The 18299-nt window shown below is 36.9% G+C and overlaps 2 protein-coding genes across 7 annotated transcripts in view; one reads left to right on the top strand and one right to left on the bottom strand.

Moving 5' to 3' along the window:
- LOC107683425 (thiamine transporter 2-like) overlaps nucleotides 1-4239 on the top strand; it is an 8320-nt gene extending 4081 nt beyond the window's left edge. The window contains 4 exon segments of the mRNA XM_016479478.1: nucleotides 1327-1519; nucleotides 3270-3411; nucleotides 3541-3615; nucleotides 3617-4239. Coding sequence (XP_016334964.1) covers nucleotides 1327-1519; nucleotides 3270-3411; nucleotides 3541-3615; nucleotides 3617-3709 — 503 coding nt within the window. The 3' untranslated portion in view covers nucleotides 3710-4239.
- LOC107683378 (arf-GAP domain and FG repeat-containing protein 1-like) overlaps nucleotides 3742-18299 on the bottom strand; it is a 25095-nt gene continuing 10537 nt past the window's right edge. The window contains exons 2-15 of one of the 6 annotated variants that reach the window (XM_016479428.1): nucleotides 17216-17309; nucleotides 13189-13304; nucleotides 12595-12757; nucleotides 11122-11281; nucleotides 10329-10448; nucleotides 8904-8975; nucleotides 7954-8157; nucleotides 7596-7746; nucleotides 7431-7510; nucleotides 7239-7349; nucleotides 6692-6739; nucleotides 5164-5313; nucleotides 4902-4987; nucleotides 3742-4555 (exon numbers count right to left, since the gene is read on the bottom strand). In XM_016479428.1, coding sequence (XP_016334914.1) covers nucleotides 4496-4555; nucleotides 4902-4987; nucleotides 5164-5313; nucleotides 6692-6739; nucleotides 7239-7349; nucleotides 7431-7510; nucleotides 7596-7746; nucleotides 7954-8157; nucleotides 8904-8975; nucleotides 10329-10448; nucleotides 11122-11281; nucleotides 12595-12757; nucleotides 13189-13304; nucleotides 17216-17309 — 1615 coding nt within the window. In that variant the 3' untranslated portion in view covers nucleotides 3742-4495. Of the gene's footprint in view, nucleotides 4556-4901; nucleotides 4988-5163; nucleotides 5314-6691; nucleotides 6740-7238; nucleotides 7350-7430; nucleotides 7511-7595; nucleotides 7747-7953; nucleotides 8158-8903; nucleotides 8976-10328; nucleotides 10452-11121; nucleotides 11282-12594; nucleotides 12758-13188; nucleotides 13305-17215; nucleotides 17310-18299 lie in introns of all 6 variants that reach the window. The other 5 variants (XM_016479427.1, XM_016479430.1, XM_016479429.1 and 2 more) reach the window with 5 other exon arrangements.

The following is an 18299-nucleotide window of genomic DNA, read 5'->3' on the forward strand; positions in this document are numbered from 1 at the left end:
GTTCATCTTCGGAACACAATTTAAGATATTTTTGATGAAATCTGAGGGCTCTCTGACCCTCCCATAAACAGCAAGGTAACTACCACGTTCAAGGTCCAGTAAAGTACCAAGATGATTGACAAAGTAGTCCGTGTGACATCAGCGGTTCAACTGTAAAGTTACGAAGCTACGAGAATACTTTTTTGCGCAAAGAAAACAAAAATAACGACTTTATTCCACATTTTCGCCACTTGTGGACGTGAGTTCACGACAGTATCATGACGCGAGCGTGTGGCGGCACTGACCCAGATCCGGCGTAATGACGTCATCACACCGGATCTGGGTCAGCGCCGGTGTCATGAGAAATCGAGTCCCCCCTCGAAATCGGGTCCGCTTAGGACCAAGGCGGTAGCTGTTTTAAATGCCTGATCAAAAGTCAACACTTGTGTTACTATTTCGTTGTGAATACATGTATGGTAAGTGCAAATGCGTGGTGTATAAGCTAACCTAGCAGGCTAATCGGGTAGCTGTATGCTATGCTAGTACGTGAGCTAACCAAAAAAAAAAACAATAAAAATGAGGAATTGTAATCAGTATTAAAAATAATACCCATTAAAAGTTCCTTGAGCCAATGGGATCACTCGGGGTCCTAAGCAGACCCGATTTCGAGGAGGGACTCGATTTCTCATGACACCGGCACCGCCACACGCTCATGTCATGGTACTGTAGTGAACTCGCGTCCACAAGTGAATGATCGTCAATGAATGAATGACGATCATCTTGGTACTTTTCTGGACCTTAACGTGGTAGTTACCTTGCTGTTTATGGGAGGGTCAGAGAGCCCTCAGATTTCATCAAAAATATCTTAAATTGTGTTCCGAAGATGAACGAAGGCCTTACGGGTTTCGAACAACACGAGGGAGAATAATTAATGACAGAATTTTAATTTTTGGGTGAACTAACCCTTGAAGTGTGCATTTGATGGACATTTTACTATCCCATGAGGCCATGGGAGAGGATTTGTGATTGGCAGTGAAGAGACACAGCTGACACTGTAGGTCACATGACCATATCAACATGGCGGATGTAGTACGTTCAAATCTCATTCACACTACACTGAAAAAAAATAACTTCTAAGATTTACTTGAAAAAATCCTCGTAACAATTTGCACATTAAGTAAATTTTACTGTTCTAATATCAAGTACAAATTACTTACTACTGAGCTTAACATTCATGAATAAATTAAATCTAATTGCACTCCAATTAAGTAAATATTTCTTAATTTAAAATACAGGCCTTTAGACTGTATTTGAACGTGTTTTTTACTGGACATGACCGCACCACAGGGGCCGCGGCAGAGTATGGCATCAGTTTTTCATCCGCAGACTGGTCTCGCTGGGGTGAGGTGGCTCTGGGCGCGCTCTCGGCGCTGGAGGGCGGCACACTCTTCGCAATGGTCTTCAGCGCCAACATCTGGGTCTGCTACTGTGGCTACATCGTCTTTAAGAGCCTGTACATGCTGCTCATCACCATTGCCATGTAAGTCCTGTTCAAAATACGTGACTTCTTATAAATGCCTGCTCAGATTATATTTATGTTTATTAGAAATGAAGTTAAATGTTATCAAGGACTGAATTTTTGCTGAATATAACCTATCCCTGCTCCAAATTAATTGCATAATTACATGATAAACTTTCAGAAAAGTGTACATTATCCTATCTGACCCCTTGCTGTTTCACCTTAATTGGTGCAGTGGTAAAGATTTTGGACCTGTAATGCTGACAGACAAATTCCAGGTCCATTTGTTTTAAGTGAAAATCGACTATGCAAAGCATGGCAAAGTTTATACGTATATGCTATAAATAAATAATGTACACATTGCAAAGGTTAAGAATTCTTTTTTTTTTTTGCTTGAAATAGGTTCAAATAAAATAACATTAACTGAAATAAAATTATTTAATCTAGTTGCAAAAGCAACATTTTACATTTTCTTTTAAAACTAAAAATAATATATATATATTCCCACTCAATATGTACATTGCCACTATATATATATATACATATATGTTTTCACTCTTTTTCAGGAATCATTTTCCAGGACATTTTTAATTTAATTACAGTGGCAATAAAAGACAAGGATCACACCCTAAAGTTATTCTCTCTCTCCAGATATCCTTAAAAGAGATACAGTTTGGCCATGACTTAAATATAAAATCTGCTCTTTAATATGAGCTCTTAATTACACATTAATCAATTTCAGTATCACAGCAAAAAAAAAAAAAAAACTACTTTAAAATAAAAAAACGAGTTTTAATTAATGCTAATAATAAATAAAACATTAGCATGTATTTTTGATTGATTGAATGAATCGATTCTGATTGCCGATTTTTACAATGAAAATGGGCCGATTTTATTAATATTTATTTTACTTTTTTTAAGCAAGAGACAAGATAGAATGAAAATATTAGTACATGAACAAGATTTATTTGCTCTATTACAGGCCAAACTAGCCTTTATCTGTAGCCATTTGAAATGAGAGGCAATCACTGCATTTTAATCACAATCCAAACAAAGATCCTACAGGAGCAGTTTTTGATTTAATAAACTAGATTAAATCATTTCAAAACCTGAAGCTAAAACATAATGGTCTGACCTCAGCTTTGTGAAATTATGCTACATAAAACATATCTGCACGAAACAAAAACAGCAGATGGGCTGAATGAAAATGCAAATTCACTCTCTGACAGCAGGTGGCGCTTCTGGAAACAAAGCAGCGCTGCACTTAATATAAACACTACTTTAATCAGTGCTGCCAGATTTAACGACTCTATTTAAAATAAAAATTGTAATAGTGTCTATATTATCTATGATACTAAAATGTTCTTACTTTTCAAGACATTCCCAGGCCTGGAAATTACAATTAAATACATTTTCTAATATTTAATAATATATAATATTTTCATTCACTGCGTTACTCATCACAGGGGCCCCAGACCGAATGAATTTCCATGATTTTTCCAGTCACTCATCATTACAGATTAAGGGTTTTAAATAGTCATTTAAAGAGATTTGCACAAAACAACTTTAGCCAATGACATCTTTTAGAACTGAGCACAACTAGAAAAATATATTATAGATATTTTTATTAATTACAATAACTTTTCCAGGCATGGAAATCACAATATCCTGACATTTAATAAAGCAGCAGAAAGAAAAATACATCTACACTAATATCATCTCTCCAATTAGTCAATGAATGCATGAGTACATCCATGCCCTTGTTTCATAGGTTCCAGATAGCAGCTGGGTTGAACATGGAGCGCTACGCCCTTGTGTTCGGAGCCAACACCTTCTGTGCGCTGGTCCTCCAGACAATCATCACCTCCGTGGTGGTGGATAGCAGTGGGCTTGGGGTGGATATTGTCACACAGGTGAGGTTACTGACACCTTCCATATAGGTCAAAATGATCTTCTACGGTCATCGCCAGCACGACACATATGCTAAATTTGTATTGGATCCAGAACATGAATTTAGACTGTTCTTGTTACTTGTCTTCCAGTTTACAGTCTACGGAGCATATTTTTCTATTATTGCACTCATTTTCTTCTTGAGGGGTTTGTATACCACAATGTGCCCGAAAACCTGAGACGGAAACACCGAGAGAAAATCCAGAAGAAACTTTTAAGGCAGAAGATGATGCACAAATCATCATTGGAACAAAGTTCTGAACACAAGGAACAGGAAGTACAGGAATTTTAAGCCATCACACATGATTTAGGTCAAATTCATTGTTATATATATTGTATATATATTTATATTAATAGATTTCTGTAACATAAGTGGTCTTGAGTCAGAGTCTCACGAGTTCAGGAGTTGACATTCTAAAAGAGTCTTGTAGTTTTAACTCCTCATAACGGAAAAACAATGTTTTTGCCTTATTCTCAGAAACTCCAAAAGCACTAAAAGACGACAGTATGATGTCAAAAAGAGATACCACATTCTTGCTTAATGTTATTCACAGCATGGCGGACATCAGCGCTGTATATGCAGTGTGTGTGTGTACGCATGTATGTGTGTTAAAAGATACAAATACTGATATGCACAAAGACCTAAAAATGAGCAATTTCTATGAAAGAATTATGTACAGAACTGCAGCATTAACATGAACGGGAGGCTTGCAATAACTTAGTAATCCACCAAGTCGTGCAGATGATTTCCAGGTCAGGCCAGTTCACAGGAATGACAAAAGGAGCATGGTAAAAAAAAAAAAAATCCTTTTCTCCATACAACCCTGCAACATGTTTTGGTTTCTGTTACTATGGATGTGCCATAGACAGGATCATGTATCTATTCCTTTGCTGTTTTTTTTCAGTCTTCTGCTCTTAAAATTCAATATAAAATTTTTTTAGGAAATTGATGTTATTTTTTTTAAAGCTACTTGAGAAACAAAACAGTGCAAGAGGTGCGAACGAGTCACAGGTCGCCCACCGGAGGGAGCAGAGGACAAAGGCGCGCTATAAGAAGGGGTTTGAGGATGAGCCTCCTGCAGGAAACTGTGCTGCTGGTGCCCCTGCCTGCAAGAGAAAAGAGAAAACTCAATCAATCAATCAATCAATGAGACTTAAATTAACATTTGGAATATAATGTAGACTATAAAAAATATAATATATTGTTAATTATAAATTAATAACAAGATTTAACTTCAAGAAAAAAATTATTTTGTAAAATGAATAAAAATAAGACAAATTAACTATAAAATATATATAATAAATTAATTCATTATTAATTATAATTATTAATTGCACATTAATAACAGATTTAACTTAAAAAAAAAATAAATACAAATAAGAGACATATAAATAGTATATGTAATTATAATTATAATACACAAATTAAAAAAATAAAAATAAAATTACGCACCAGGAAGGGATTGTTGGTTACTCCAGGCGCAGTCATGTTCTGTCCAAACGGAGTGACTTTACCCTGACCAAATGCAGCAAAACCTCCTGAGAGAGAGACAAATATGTGAATACAAAAAAAGAAATGGGACCATGTAAAGCAATCTTTTTAGCTTAAATACAACTGAAACATTCTACAAAATGCCACATGACAGTGGAACAAATTGTAAACCATTAATATAATGGCATTAAAATCTTTGCAGTAAGTCTTTCTCAGCCCCTACCGTTGGGTTGTTGGGGATACGGCTGCTGCTGGGCGAACGGCTGTCCAGGAAAAGCTTGCTGGAAGCTTCCACTGAAGCTGGTGGGAAGGTTGTATGCAGCAGCATTCCCAAACCCAGTCGGCATGCTCATGGACGGTGGGCCGAAAGAGGCTGTGGGACACAAAGAGCTCTGCGTTAACATCTCAGTTTGACATACACATGCTGTTCAGTGTATTTTACACAATCTGTGAGATGCAGTGACAATGTTTGAGGTTCAACTTCACTTGAAACAATCTTTAAACAACAGCTAAACTACCTGAATTAACTTAATATTCTTTATCAGTGGATGTGAAATGTAACTTTTTCAGGAATCCAACACTCCACTGATAAGTCATTCACAATAAGCTTAGGAAAAGGGTCATGCTGACTTTAAGGAAGGACTATTTTTATCCGGAGTACAGAAATCTGTGGCAATGATTCTGCAAAGCAGATGACAAAACCGGACAAAAGCTCCACAGCAATAAAGGAGGAAAGACAATACAGAACAAAGAACTAACAGTTTCCAATACTACTAACGTTATTCAACATTAGTGAGTCTAGTAATATATGAATATATACTAGGGCTGCACGATAAATCGCATGCGATATTTAATGCGCATCTTGTCAGAAAGCCGGTTCTGTAATCAGCGGTAAATCTCCATCACCTGCGGGCTTGCATTAAATATCGCATGCGATTTATCGTGCAGCCCTAATATATACACGTAATATATATATGCACACCTGTTCAAAAGTTTGGGGTCAGTAAGATTTTTTTTTTTTGGAAAAAAGAAATGTATCAGAGTTTCCACACAACTATTAAGCAGCACACCTGTTTTCAACATTAATAAAAAATAATAAGAAATATGTTTTAAGAACCAAATCAGCACATTAGAATGATTTCTGAAGCATCATGTGACACTGATGACTGGGGTAATGGCTGCTCAAAATTCAGCTTTGCCATCATCACGGGAATGCATTTTAAAATATATTAAAATAGAAAACAGTCAATTTAAATTGTAATAATATTTTACAACATATCTGCTTTTACTGTATTTCTGATCAAATACCCTTGGTGAGCATAAGAGACTTCTTCCAAAAACATACAAATCTTACCCCAAAACATTTGAACAGTAGCATTATATAACAAAACATCAAAACAAGTGACACAGAAAAGCTCTAGCATCATTTGTTAGCAGATGCCACTTGGCTTGATATTTTGTATCTAATAAAATACACACATTTTTAAGTGGCTACTGAACATATATGCTTTTGGTGTATTTTCTGTCACAGCTGGAGACCACTGATGTGGACATGGGATATCAATACTTTATCTGGGGTTCATCAAGACAACACAAGCATACCTTTCTTTAATGGGGTCAAAAGGTCAAGATGACCACACAATTGTGGTCCGTGTAGTTTATATAAGCCAACTAGTCTACAGTCAAGGCCAAGCCCCAGAAAAGGAAGAGAGAATAGGGAGAAAATAAGAGAAAGAGAGCGATGGACATACCGAAGTGGGCCGCAGGGTAAGCCTGACCCTGCAGGGGTCCTAACATGTCTGATCAGCATGTCAAGAACACAACCAGACAAAACCATCAGTCGCAGCTCACTCCATTTTAAGTTTTCTAACACTTTTGGCCTATATAAATTTCATGGGACAAAAAAAATCTGCTTCTCATTCATTTATGCCTTTTTTCTTTCTCTCTCTGGAACATGAACACACCCAATATTTATCCACCGCAGGGATGTAGAGACCCACAAATCTCTGCAGCTCTTCTGAAGTGCCTTTGTATCTCGCCTGTGTGTAAGCGATCTCAAGCTGTTAGCTCCTAGCATGGATACTGGGGGTATCTGACCCACTTAAAACTGTTCACAAAGCCCTCAGGCATGTTAAATAAATAATGAGACAAAGCAAGAGCTGCTTAAACTCTTTTAAAACCGAGGACAAAGCCTGCTGTGAATTCTGAGAAGATTCTCTGCGAAGTAATGCCAGGTTTGATCGAACAACTCATTTAAACTCTTAAGATTTAGCAGGTTAACATAAGCTCCGCCCATACCCGCTGTGACCACACCCACTCCTGGTACTGCTGCTCTTCCATTGGTCTGGAACGGGTTAGTGGGAGCGGCCTGTGGGGCCCCAGGAGCGACGAATGGATTCGTCGAAGGCCCTGTTACAACCACAAGCGAGATGTAAGAGATGCGGTGAAGAAGGTAGATTGGAAATTCCAATAGATCTTAAAGATGCTTACCTCCAAAACCCTGAGGCATGCTGGGTAAACCCTGTTGTGCTTGAACTGGAGGAACAGCCGTAGAGGATCCAAACACAGACCTGAATGTGAGAGCAGAAAGAGAGCTTAACACAACCGAGAAAAAGACATTGAGAGGTAAAGGGCCACATGTCTTTATAGTCTCACCCTTGTGCTGTGGTGGCAGTGTTGTAGCCGCTCACGTTTGGTGCGGAGGAACTAAAGACGTTGTCCAGTTCAGCAAGAGCAGCGTAGCGATTGCCAACCAACAGAGCCGCCTGTGGACCCACACCTGCTGATGGAGGGGCTGAACTTGTGCCTGTGGAGACAGACATAAAGTGGTTATTTTTAGCCATTTTTGTGCACATGTACCCCAGTTTTTATTTTATAAATAATAAAAATTTTGAAAAGACTTATTGTGCTCTGTAGCTTCACACAGCATTTGAGGACAGAAAATGAGTTGACGCTCAAAAATCGTTGTTCCATGCCTGCATAGGATGGGCTGTAGGAGTGTGAGAAAATGTACCTTGCTCAGGTTTGCTGCCGAACACGTTGTCGAGGTTGGCGAGGGCTGCGTATCGGTCTGCAGGGACGCTGAATGCTTCCACTTTATGCCCCTCTCCCACGGAGTTACTCTGGGTGGAGCTAAATGAGGCGAAATTAGCACTGCACGATTTGGGGAAGTTATCGAAGTTTGCAAAGTTGGCATTAGCTAGTCCTGATGAGCTACCTGTGAAAAGGAGAGAAAGGATGAGCAAATATGTGACAGAAATGTTAAAGAGCAACGCTCCCTCTAGTTTTTGTTGTTGTGGAGCACCTTATGCAGTTTACCACATTTTGTTTTAATAAATTAAGGATAATTTATAATAACTAAGCTAAAAACATGGAAATCCATAATTTGTATTATTTATATAATAGCATTTTAACAGTTTTATATACACATGTGTGTGTGTATACATATATTAACTTATCACATTCATTTTAAAATTATGATTATTCATTATAATTTTTTTTACTATTTTTAAATATATAAATCTATAACAAATACATAAAATGCATGTTAAAATAAAAATGTTAAAATATATTATAGAATTATACATAGTATTATGAAAATAATTTATTATATTATTACAAATATAACAAAATTTAAAAACTTTTTGTCAAGACAGCTTTTCCCTTAATCTCAAGAAAGATGTGTTATATTCACAGTACAGCTCAATGTGACCCAAAACGCTTTTTCCGTCTGTACAGGAACAACATCACAAGCACGTAGCTTAGAGGGAACACTGACTAAGAGTGTCCTTCAAATCAGAGAGACATCCCAGGAGAATTCCTGAGGAGCTATATAAGGAAAATTGGATTTTACACCACTGCATGAAAGTGTCACAATTAATGAAAACCACTTCCAATAGCAAATTAATTGGGGGCTAAGCGTGTGTACAAAAGACACAGACAGGGACACAAGCTGTGACTTACTGTGCATGGCCAGTGGAGGCAGCGATGAGGTAAACTCGCCCACACTGTGACTAAATGAGAGACTGCTGTATACTGACATACGCACAGGAAATGAGTGAATGACATTCCAGGGATGTTAAGAAAAGCAGAAAAAAGGTCAAAGTAATAGAACTTAGAGAAATATAGAGAAATGAGAAAAAATAAGATTGTTTTAATGTTTTTGAAAGAAGTCTCTTATGCTCGCCAAGGCTGCATTTATTTGATCAAAAGTACAGTAAAAACAGCAATATTGTGAAATATTATAACAACTGAAAAGAACCGTTTTCTCCGTTTAAATATATTTTAAAATGTAATTTATTCCTGTGATACAAAGCTGAATTTTCAGCAGCCATTACTCCAGTCTTCAGTGCACACAATCCTTCAGAAATCATTCTGATATAAAAGTAACATTTCTTATTATTATAAAAGTGAAAAAACAGTTGCTTAATATTTTTGTGAAAACTGTGATACATTATTTGAAGGATTCTTTGATTAATGGAAAGTTCAAAAGAACAGCATTTATTTGAAATAGAAATCTTCTGTAACATTATAAATGCTTTAACTGTCACTGGATCAAATTGGCTTAACAAAGTTGCACATATGTGACCCTGGAGCACAAAACCAGTCTTAAGTCGCTGGGGTATATTTGTAGCAATAGCCAAAAATACATTGTATGGATCAAAATTTTTGATTTCTCTTTTATGCCAAAAATCATTAGGATATTAAGTAAAGATCATGTTCCATTAAGATATTTTGTATATTTTCTGCTGTAAATAAACTTATTTTTTGATTAGTAATATGCATTGCTAAGAACTTCATTTGGACAACTTTAAAGGCGTCTTTCTCATTATTTTTTTGCACCCTCAGATTCCAGATTTTCAAATAGTTGTATCTCGGCCAAATATTGTCCAATCCTAACAAACCATACATCAATTGAAAGCTTATTCATTCAGCTTTGTTGTGATGTGATGTGTTGTGTTGTGATGTATAAACCTCAATTTTGAAAAATTGACCCTTATGACTGGTTTTGTGGTCCAGGGTCATATTTAGGGGGGAAAAAAAAACAAAAACAATAAAAATAAGTCAAGCTGATATAGTGAGCAACTGAAATGACAGAATGAAATCAACCAGATATTTCTGCACCCACCACTGGAGACATTAAGTGATTTTTTTTTTTTATTAGAGATATTTAATGTTTAACTAAAATGCCACTGAAAAAGGAATGTTTAAGAAGTGAGAATGTAAAAAATAAGCAATGAAAAATGACACAAACAGAACAACTATCACGTCACATTTCTAACAACACAACTTGGACAAGGAGTCATTTCCTAACAGAAGAACAGGAGGTAAATGGATGTTCGTATGCCTGGCTGTGTGTGTGTGTGTGTGTGTGTGTGTGTGTTATACCTGGTTGAGCGGGCTGAAATGGGGCTTGTGGAGCTGATGGAAATGTTGCTGTGTTTGGAGCAGCAGAACTATTGAACGCATCAAAATTCGCAAACTCTGCATTAGAATTCACATTCTGCACTGCTGGGGTCCACCACAAACAAACAAACAAAAAAACACAAACAGGGATGAGGAATGACAGTGAAACAAGAATGAAACTATGGGATGAACATGTCCAGCGTTTAGGTCAATTTAGTTTCTTTCCAGTCAGGAGATTTTGAAAGTTTATCTTAAAAATTCAGTTAATTCTCACATTCAAATTCAACAGTAACCGTTCTGACTTCAACACTGGTTGCGTATGAAGACACATTACACACACACTGATATAAAGTGGAATGATATAATGTTGAATACCACAAACCTGCTAAAAACACACTAATAAAGAAACTACACAAAGACAAAAAAGATGACATGAACAGAAACCCAGAATGCACTGGCTCCAAATTCAGCCGTGCACATTTTAACAGACAAGGCAGGTTTGGTCATAAAGGCTTCCAAATGGTGTGTGTGTTGACCTCTGTACCTGTTTTCTGGCATTAACCGATAAAACGCACAATCATTATCCACTAGAGATGCCAGTAAGCATTAGTGGTTTTATATTTCATGAGGGGTTTTGTGGCAGTGGCTGTCAATAGGTCTACTGCAGCATGATGGGAAACCAGACCACATCACCCTAGCAGTTGTCCTGAACCTTAAAGTACTGCTTTTCAAATGGATGGTTTAGTTTGTTAGTGTAGTGTGAGTGTGTTCTTACCTGAATGACTGTTGAAATGTGCAAAGTTGGCAAAGTTTGCATTGCCTGTGGACTGCGAGTGCGGAGCCGCAAAAATGTCGCCACCTAGATCGCGGAGCAGATCGAACTTCCTGTCCTGATGCTGCTGCTGGGTCAGCTGAGTGCGTGACACAACCGGAGACTGAGAGAGCAAAAAAAAAAAAAAAAAACAAGCAAATATTAAACCAGAAATGTGTATTATGAAAGTAGTTTGTATATAGTTAGGGCTCAGTAAGTCTCTTATGCTTACCAATGCTGAATTTATTTGATAAAAAAAAAGTATAAACTATGAAATACTATTACAATTTAAATGAACTGTTTCCTATTGTAATATTCAGTATTTCAAAATGTAATTTATTCCTGTGATGCAAAGCTGAATTTTCAGCATCATTTTTCCAGTCTTCAGTGTCACATGATCCTTCAGAAATCATTCTAATATGCTGATTTGCTGCTCAAGAAACATTTATTATTATCAGTGTTAAAAACAGTTGTGCTGCTTAATATTTTTAAAGAAAACCGTGATCGATTTTTTTCAGGATTCTTTGTGAATATAAAGTAAAAAAAAACAAAAACAGCATTTATTTAAAATTAAAATCTTTTGAAACATTAAAACTTTTTTCCTGACACGTTTGATCAATGTAATGCATCCTTGTTGAATAAAAGTAATTTTATTATTCATTCACAGTATTGTACATATAAATATATATATATTAATCGTGCCCGAGCGCGTTTGACCGCCAAAGCCTGGTTTGTTTGACTAGTGTGATCGCTCCATACCGCGGTTCGTTTACCCGTCCATGGCTCGGTTGGAAGAGGTGGGCCAGAGCGCAGTTCAGTTATATATAGATCAGTGAGTGTGAGCGCTAACCGCGCCGGAGCACGGAACTTATGATACGTGCCGCATGATTGCATGAACATTTCTGAGTGGCAAGAGTGATAGATCTGTAAAGCAATATATTGTGAAGAGGGCCATGTGTTACTGCGTCCCAAACTACTCAAAATAATAAACCACAAAGTTAACAAGATGCACTCCACTGCGCTGAGCGAGAGCGCTTCTCTGCGGTCTTCACATGCTATCGGAACCAAATAAAATGTAAAAATAGCTCAATTTGTTGCTAGGTGCTTTTGGAAGAAAAAGTTGCTAGGGTAGTCTGAAAAGTTGCTAAATTTAGCAACAAAATTGCTAAGTTGGCAACACTGCTTATGAAGTCGTGAGCGCTTCATGTGAGCGCTGCTGCAGTCTTAGACCCACCCCAAATGCTCTCATTGGTTGAGACGCGTGATGACACCCATCCCAAGTCAATACTGATCAACATCCCACCCCTCCTGTGATCCATAATGAGCAACGGACTTTCATAATAATAAAAAAACTGCGTTAATGCGAGATAAAATAATTGTCAGCATTAATCAATGAATGCGTTAACGCAATAATAAATAAATATATAGTTTTGTTACCTGGCTAGGTGTGTTTTTGTTGAGGTGTAAAGTGGGTACTGATTCCCCCAGTAATGTTTTGAGAGGTCGGACCTCTGGAGTGCTACTGGTGCTGCTAGCAGATGAACCAGAGACAGACACATGAACCGATGTCACCGTCTTAGCCTGATCTGGAGGAACATACCTGAAAGAAAAGAATGAAAGACATTTAAATGAGCAGAGCACACATACACAGCTATGTGTTTATTTTATCCTTATGATACAGAGAAAAATATTTGCATATGCAAATTTAATCTTAGAGGTGAACAGTGAACAATGGGAAAGTTTCAGGAAATACAAGGATAGAATTAATCCATATAACACCACTAATGCAAAAAAGGTGCACATCAAGACTATGAGATCCACTTACTTGTGGGTTTCAGTTTGTATTAATATTTTATTTTCACATAATAAAATAACTCCTCACATTTATTTATTTGCTTTGTATTAAGTGGGATAACGTACAGCCCACTTTACATAGTGGTTTATTGTGCGATAATGATGACTGACTGTACACGATTCCTCCGTTAAAGATCAAATATAATAATCAACATTTCAGCCCATGTTGTTTCTCACCATCGCTTCTTTTCGTATTTGTCCTGAAGAAACTCTTTGACTTTCTGAGGTTCTCTAAAGTCTGGGACGGCCAAGTTTCTGTCATCATAAAGTCCGAGCCATATCTGTTTACATACCTGCATATACATGAAAACACACAGAAAGAGAGAGAAAGAGAGAGCTCATCAGACATTCATAGAGCAAATATACCATAAACATGTGAAACAGAGATTCATCTGACAGAAAACATGAAAAATGCTGATTTCAAGGGTTCTTAAGAGCAACACAGTCACTTTAATTCTCAGTTTATAAGAAAGAGAAGACAGAAAAACTGAAAGATCCTTCAAACAGACAGTATCTTTCTCACTACCTCATGTCTGTGAAAAAAAACAAAAAAACAAAAAAAAAACAATGCAGGCATTCATACGAAGGAAAGTCTTGTTTTAAATACACGCGTGCTCACACACACACATACACATTCTCAAGAAGGAAACCAATATCTCAAGATGACATTTCAGAAAACATTTAAATAAACTCTTCTTGGTGACAAACACTCATGCACTCAGATAACACAACTGATAAACAAAAAGGCTAAGTGTAAGGCTTCACAACCACTACATGCCAAGTATGTGTGAAAGCTCTCACAGTACTGAAGACACTGCCTCCATTTAGATATAATCAATGCAGACACACATTTGTGTGTGTAAACACACACCCTTTGGAAACAGCGGTAGCAGCTTATTAATTATGAATAGATACAGCAGAGTGAAGACTGCATTATCACTTGACTTGAGGAGCCATACAGACACTCAAGGAAGGGCTCTACAAGTCTCAAACGTTAATGTGTGAAAACTTTGTATGAACTGATATTGCTGGTCCAAGAGAAGCCAGGTTGGGCTCATTCATGAATGAAATCCAAAACTGACCCGAAAATCAGTGCAGCTGCCTTCAGCAGTTCAGAATGGCATACTAACTAAACTAACCACTGTGCAGTACACAGTACATACTGAATACTATCAAAAACAGCATGACGTTTTGCAACAATACATTTTTTGTTGTCACATGAGGGGTCACAACCATCAAAATACTGAATAAAATACTGATAAACTCTTAGTTAATTTAATTTTGTATTAATATTCTGTATAACGTTCTTTAAAAAAAAAAAAAAAAAAAAAAAAAAAAAAAAAAAAAAAAAAAAAAAAAAGAGCAAAAGCAGTCATTTCAAATGCTACAAGTAAATTTAGGCATCAGAACGAAAAGATTCTGCTAAAGATTATGCTTAATGTTATTAAATTATTATCGTTTTTAAAGAACTTTAAGTGAGTGTTAGATAAGTGTTCCAACCAGACGTGAAGCAATGCTGCCACACGTGATAAAAGGTATCTTTTCCATGTTAACGGTGACAAACAAATTTTCTATTTTAGAAATGGTTTCTATTTCTGCGGCGTCGCGGCTGGAACAACAACATACAAACTATGTAAAAAAATAAAATAAAAATATGATGATGATAATCTCAGGTACTGATCATGTGCTTTATTCAATGTTAAAAGTGTCTAATGTGAGTTTCATATTGCGTGGGATTTATGGCCATACTGAAAGCAACAACAGATTTTACAACAGTTTACCTCAGATCTTAAAAAAAAAATAATTAAAGCAAACATGTACTTTAAAATTGTGAACTCAATGCGAACCATAACAAAGATGGTATCAGTCACTCGGTATTTACTTTTAATAATGTTAAAAATGTTGAATATTTATGAATTAGATGATAAACTTGTCCATTTCGTTGGGAGTGCTGTGCGCTTCTGTGCTTCTGACAGGCTGTGATATTTGAGTGATTCTGTCATGTTGCGTCTGGTGTGGACAGCCAAATTGCTTGTCGCTGGAATCTTGTCGCGTCGTGTCTGATTAGGACACTGTGTTATGGCACTTTTCCACTGCATGGTACGGCTCGGTACGGTTCAGTACCACGCAGTGGAAAAGCGCCATTAGAAGACATATTTATGTTATAGTACCCTATTTTTGTTACAACTGGTGGGTTCTCAACCTCAAACTCTTTTATAATAGGGTCATAAACAGCTGGAAAAAAACAATGATAAATGCAAAAAATTAAATGCAAATAATCATACAACTGTATATTTTAAATAGCAAAACATATAGGCTTATCAATTTTTTAAAAAGAAGTTAAAAACACTTTACACACACTACTCTTCAAATGTTTGGGGTCAGTAAAAATTTTTTTTTAAAGAAAAAAAAATATTCAGCAATTATTCATAATTGATCAACAGTAAATTGATCAAAAATGATATTTCAAATTAATGCTGTTCTTTTAAATTTTCTATTTATCAAATTTATCCTGACTGTATTCAACTGTTCTCAACATTGATAATAAAAAATGTTTCTTGATCAGCAAATCAGCATATTAGAATGATTTCTGAAGGATCATGTGACACTGAAGACTGGAGTAATGGCTGATGACAATTCAGTTTTTCCATCACAGGAATTAATTACATTTTAAAACATATTCAAATAGAAAAAAATATTTTAAATTGCAATACTATTTCACAGTATTGCTGTTTTACTGTATTGTTTATCAGATAAATGCAGCCTTTGTGAGCACAAGAGACTTGCAAAAAACATTACAAAATCTTACCGACCTCAAACTTTTAATGGTAGTGTATCTTGCGTTGTTCATAAAGATTGTTTGTGCAATCAAACTCTGCAATATTTTGTCACAAATTCATCTGTTACTTAGTAAGCTAGACAAATTACTGAAGATCTGCAAACATTAACAGTTTGCGTGACATGCCCTCATTGTCGAAAACCAAATCAGAAGTTCAGATCGACAGATGCTGTGAGATTTTAATACACCAAATCCTGCTGTGTGATCAAGCCAGTTCGAATTGGACCCACATAAAACAACGCCATAAAACAAAATGCACACACACACACACACACACACACACACACACACACACACACACACACACACACGTAGTCAGAATGAGTTAAACATTGAGAGTGTGGAACGCTCCTTCATACTGTCTGCCCACACACACACACACACACACACACACACACACACACGTAATGAGACACAGAGCACTCAAATAAGAGTCTTCTCAACATGAAACATAATTTCCAGCTCATCCTCATAAATCAGGCCTCACGAGACCTGGGAAAAATACCAGGAATGTTGAGTTAAGCAGAGATGGAGAAAGGGAAGGGGGAGATGAAAAGTGGTCTTGTCTCCTAGAAGAAGCTCTTAGAGAAACACAGACCTAGACTTTAGAAGAAATCACACCTGCTTTCAAAAAAAAGTGTCAAATAAAAATATAAAAAAGTTAAATCAATAAAAAAGGAATAATAACCGTCTAGAACTGCCATTATTAGGCCATGTCCACACGTACACGGGTATTTTTATAAACTGAGTTTTTCCTTTTTTCGATTTTTAAAATAATCTCCGTCCACATGAAAACACAAACGCATGCTATGAAGCACTGTCAAGAGCATGCCAAACCAACAGGTGGCGATATAATCTCAACCGTAAAGCCATGTTGGCCAATCAGAAGCCTGAAAAAGTTTCCAGTAGGCAGAGATAACAGCGCAGGCACTGACGTCACAAGCCAAAAACTCCGGTTTCACTGTCTACACGATAACACTGCAACCGGAGTTTTTGAAAATCTTCACCCTGGCAGGCGTTTTCAAAAATTTTCAGTTTCAGTGAACTGGTGCTGCATTTGCGTGTGGACGAACGGTCTAACTGCGTAGAAAAAGCTGCGGTTTTAAAAATAACCGCATTCGTGTGGACAGAGCCTTAGAACAACTAACAATTTTGAAGCTGTTATTCATTGTTCAAATGCGCATGTGTTCAAGTTGAAAAAAAATCCCAGAATTCCCGTTTTCTTATCATAGACGTATGACTGTTACCCCATAAATCATAAACTCATCGGCGTCCAGATATCAGCACGAACAGTCCACACAGATGACGACACATTTCCAATGTCAATAAAAACACTGCACTTTCGACCATGCCATCATCAATTACCTCATTTCCATGCTTCTGTAGAAATTCTATTTCCTGTTGCGTGAAGGTCGTCATGGAGATGGACTTCACTCTGTGGGGGGGATTCAGGCCTCGTCTAAAGGGGAGAGAAAAAGTGATGAGATAAAATGATAACATGTTAATTAAATAGTGTTGTAAATCGCTTGCAGTGTGAATGAGATTTTCTGCTCCCTCTCGCCGTAACTCTTCATTACAAACCTGCTTATTACACACAGATCTAAGACAAGGACAACGTCAGACTGCTCGGCACCTCACCAAGTCTGTGTGTGGAGAGAACGCGAGCGTATGTGTGTAAGAGGGGGTGGAAGAGAGTGATAGTGTAAAGAGAGAGGTGAGCTAATGCTGCCTATGAATAATGTTGTTATTCGTATATAAGAGATGAGCACTAGGATGTCGTAATTAAATGTAGGAAACTGAATTTTCTTCACACCCAGACTTTGAGTTAAAAGGCATGTCACCTAAAGAATCATGGCAGAATATGGGTCATAATTAAGCCATTTTATGAGGCGAAAGGCTTTATTTTCATTCTTTACCAGAACAAGAATGCTAAAATATATAAAGCACCAATTAAACACACAAGGACTTAATCATGAATCTGTGTAAATTTAATAAAACCATTCTTACTTAAACTGTCCCGCTGAAAGGATTGCAACAATTTAGAAATATGGTTTATAAATAAATAATACATTTCTTTCATTGTAAAGAACTTCCCGGGAAGAACTAGATGAGAAACTGAAGACAACTGGAAGAGCATCTGATGATTCAATGTGTCTTTGAATGAGTCTGTGCATGTGTGTTTATTCCACAGCCTCATGATCTCCGAACACTTGATCTCTGAATGCCCAAGAGCAATGTAAACATGTGTGAGGGTTGGCCATTTGAAAGCCTGTTTCCTTCCTGTATTTACCCTGTTAGCTTGCTCAGATTTGCTCTCTAGGGATCAGAGTCTGTGTACTGCAGGACACGCTGCCTCTGATTCTCTTACGCATCCGTTTTGTTATTTCCATCCCCTGATCTTTTCCTTTTTCTTTCATCTAATGATGACATTTGCAGCTAATAACTAACA

Source organism: Sinocyclocheilus anshuiensis, unplaced genomic scaffold (assembly GCF_001515605.1).
Source record: "Sinocyclocheilus anshuiensis isolate Anshui unplaced genomic scaffold, SAMN03320099.WGS_v1.1 scaffold1170, whole genome shotgun sequence".
NCBI lineage: Eukaryota > Metazoa > Chordata > Actinopteri > Cypriniformes > Cyprinidae > Sinocyclocheilus > Sinocyclocheilus anshuiensis.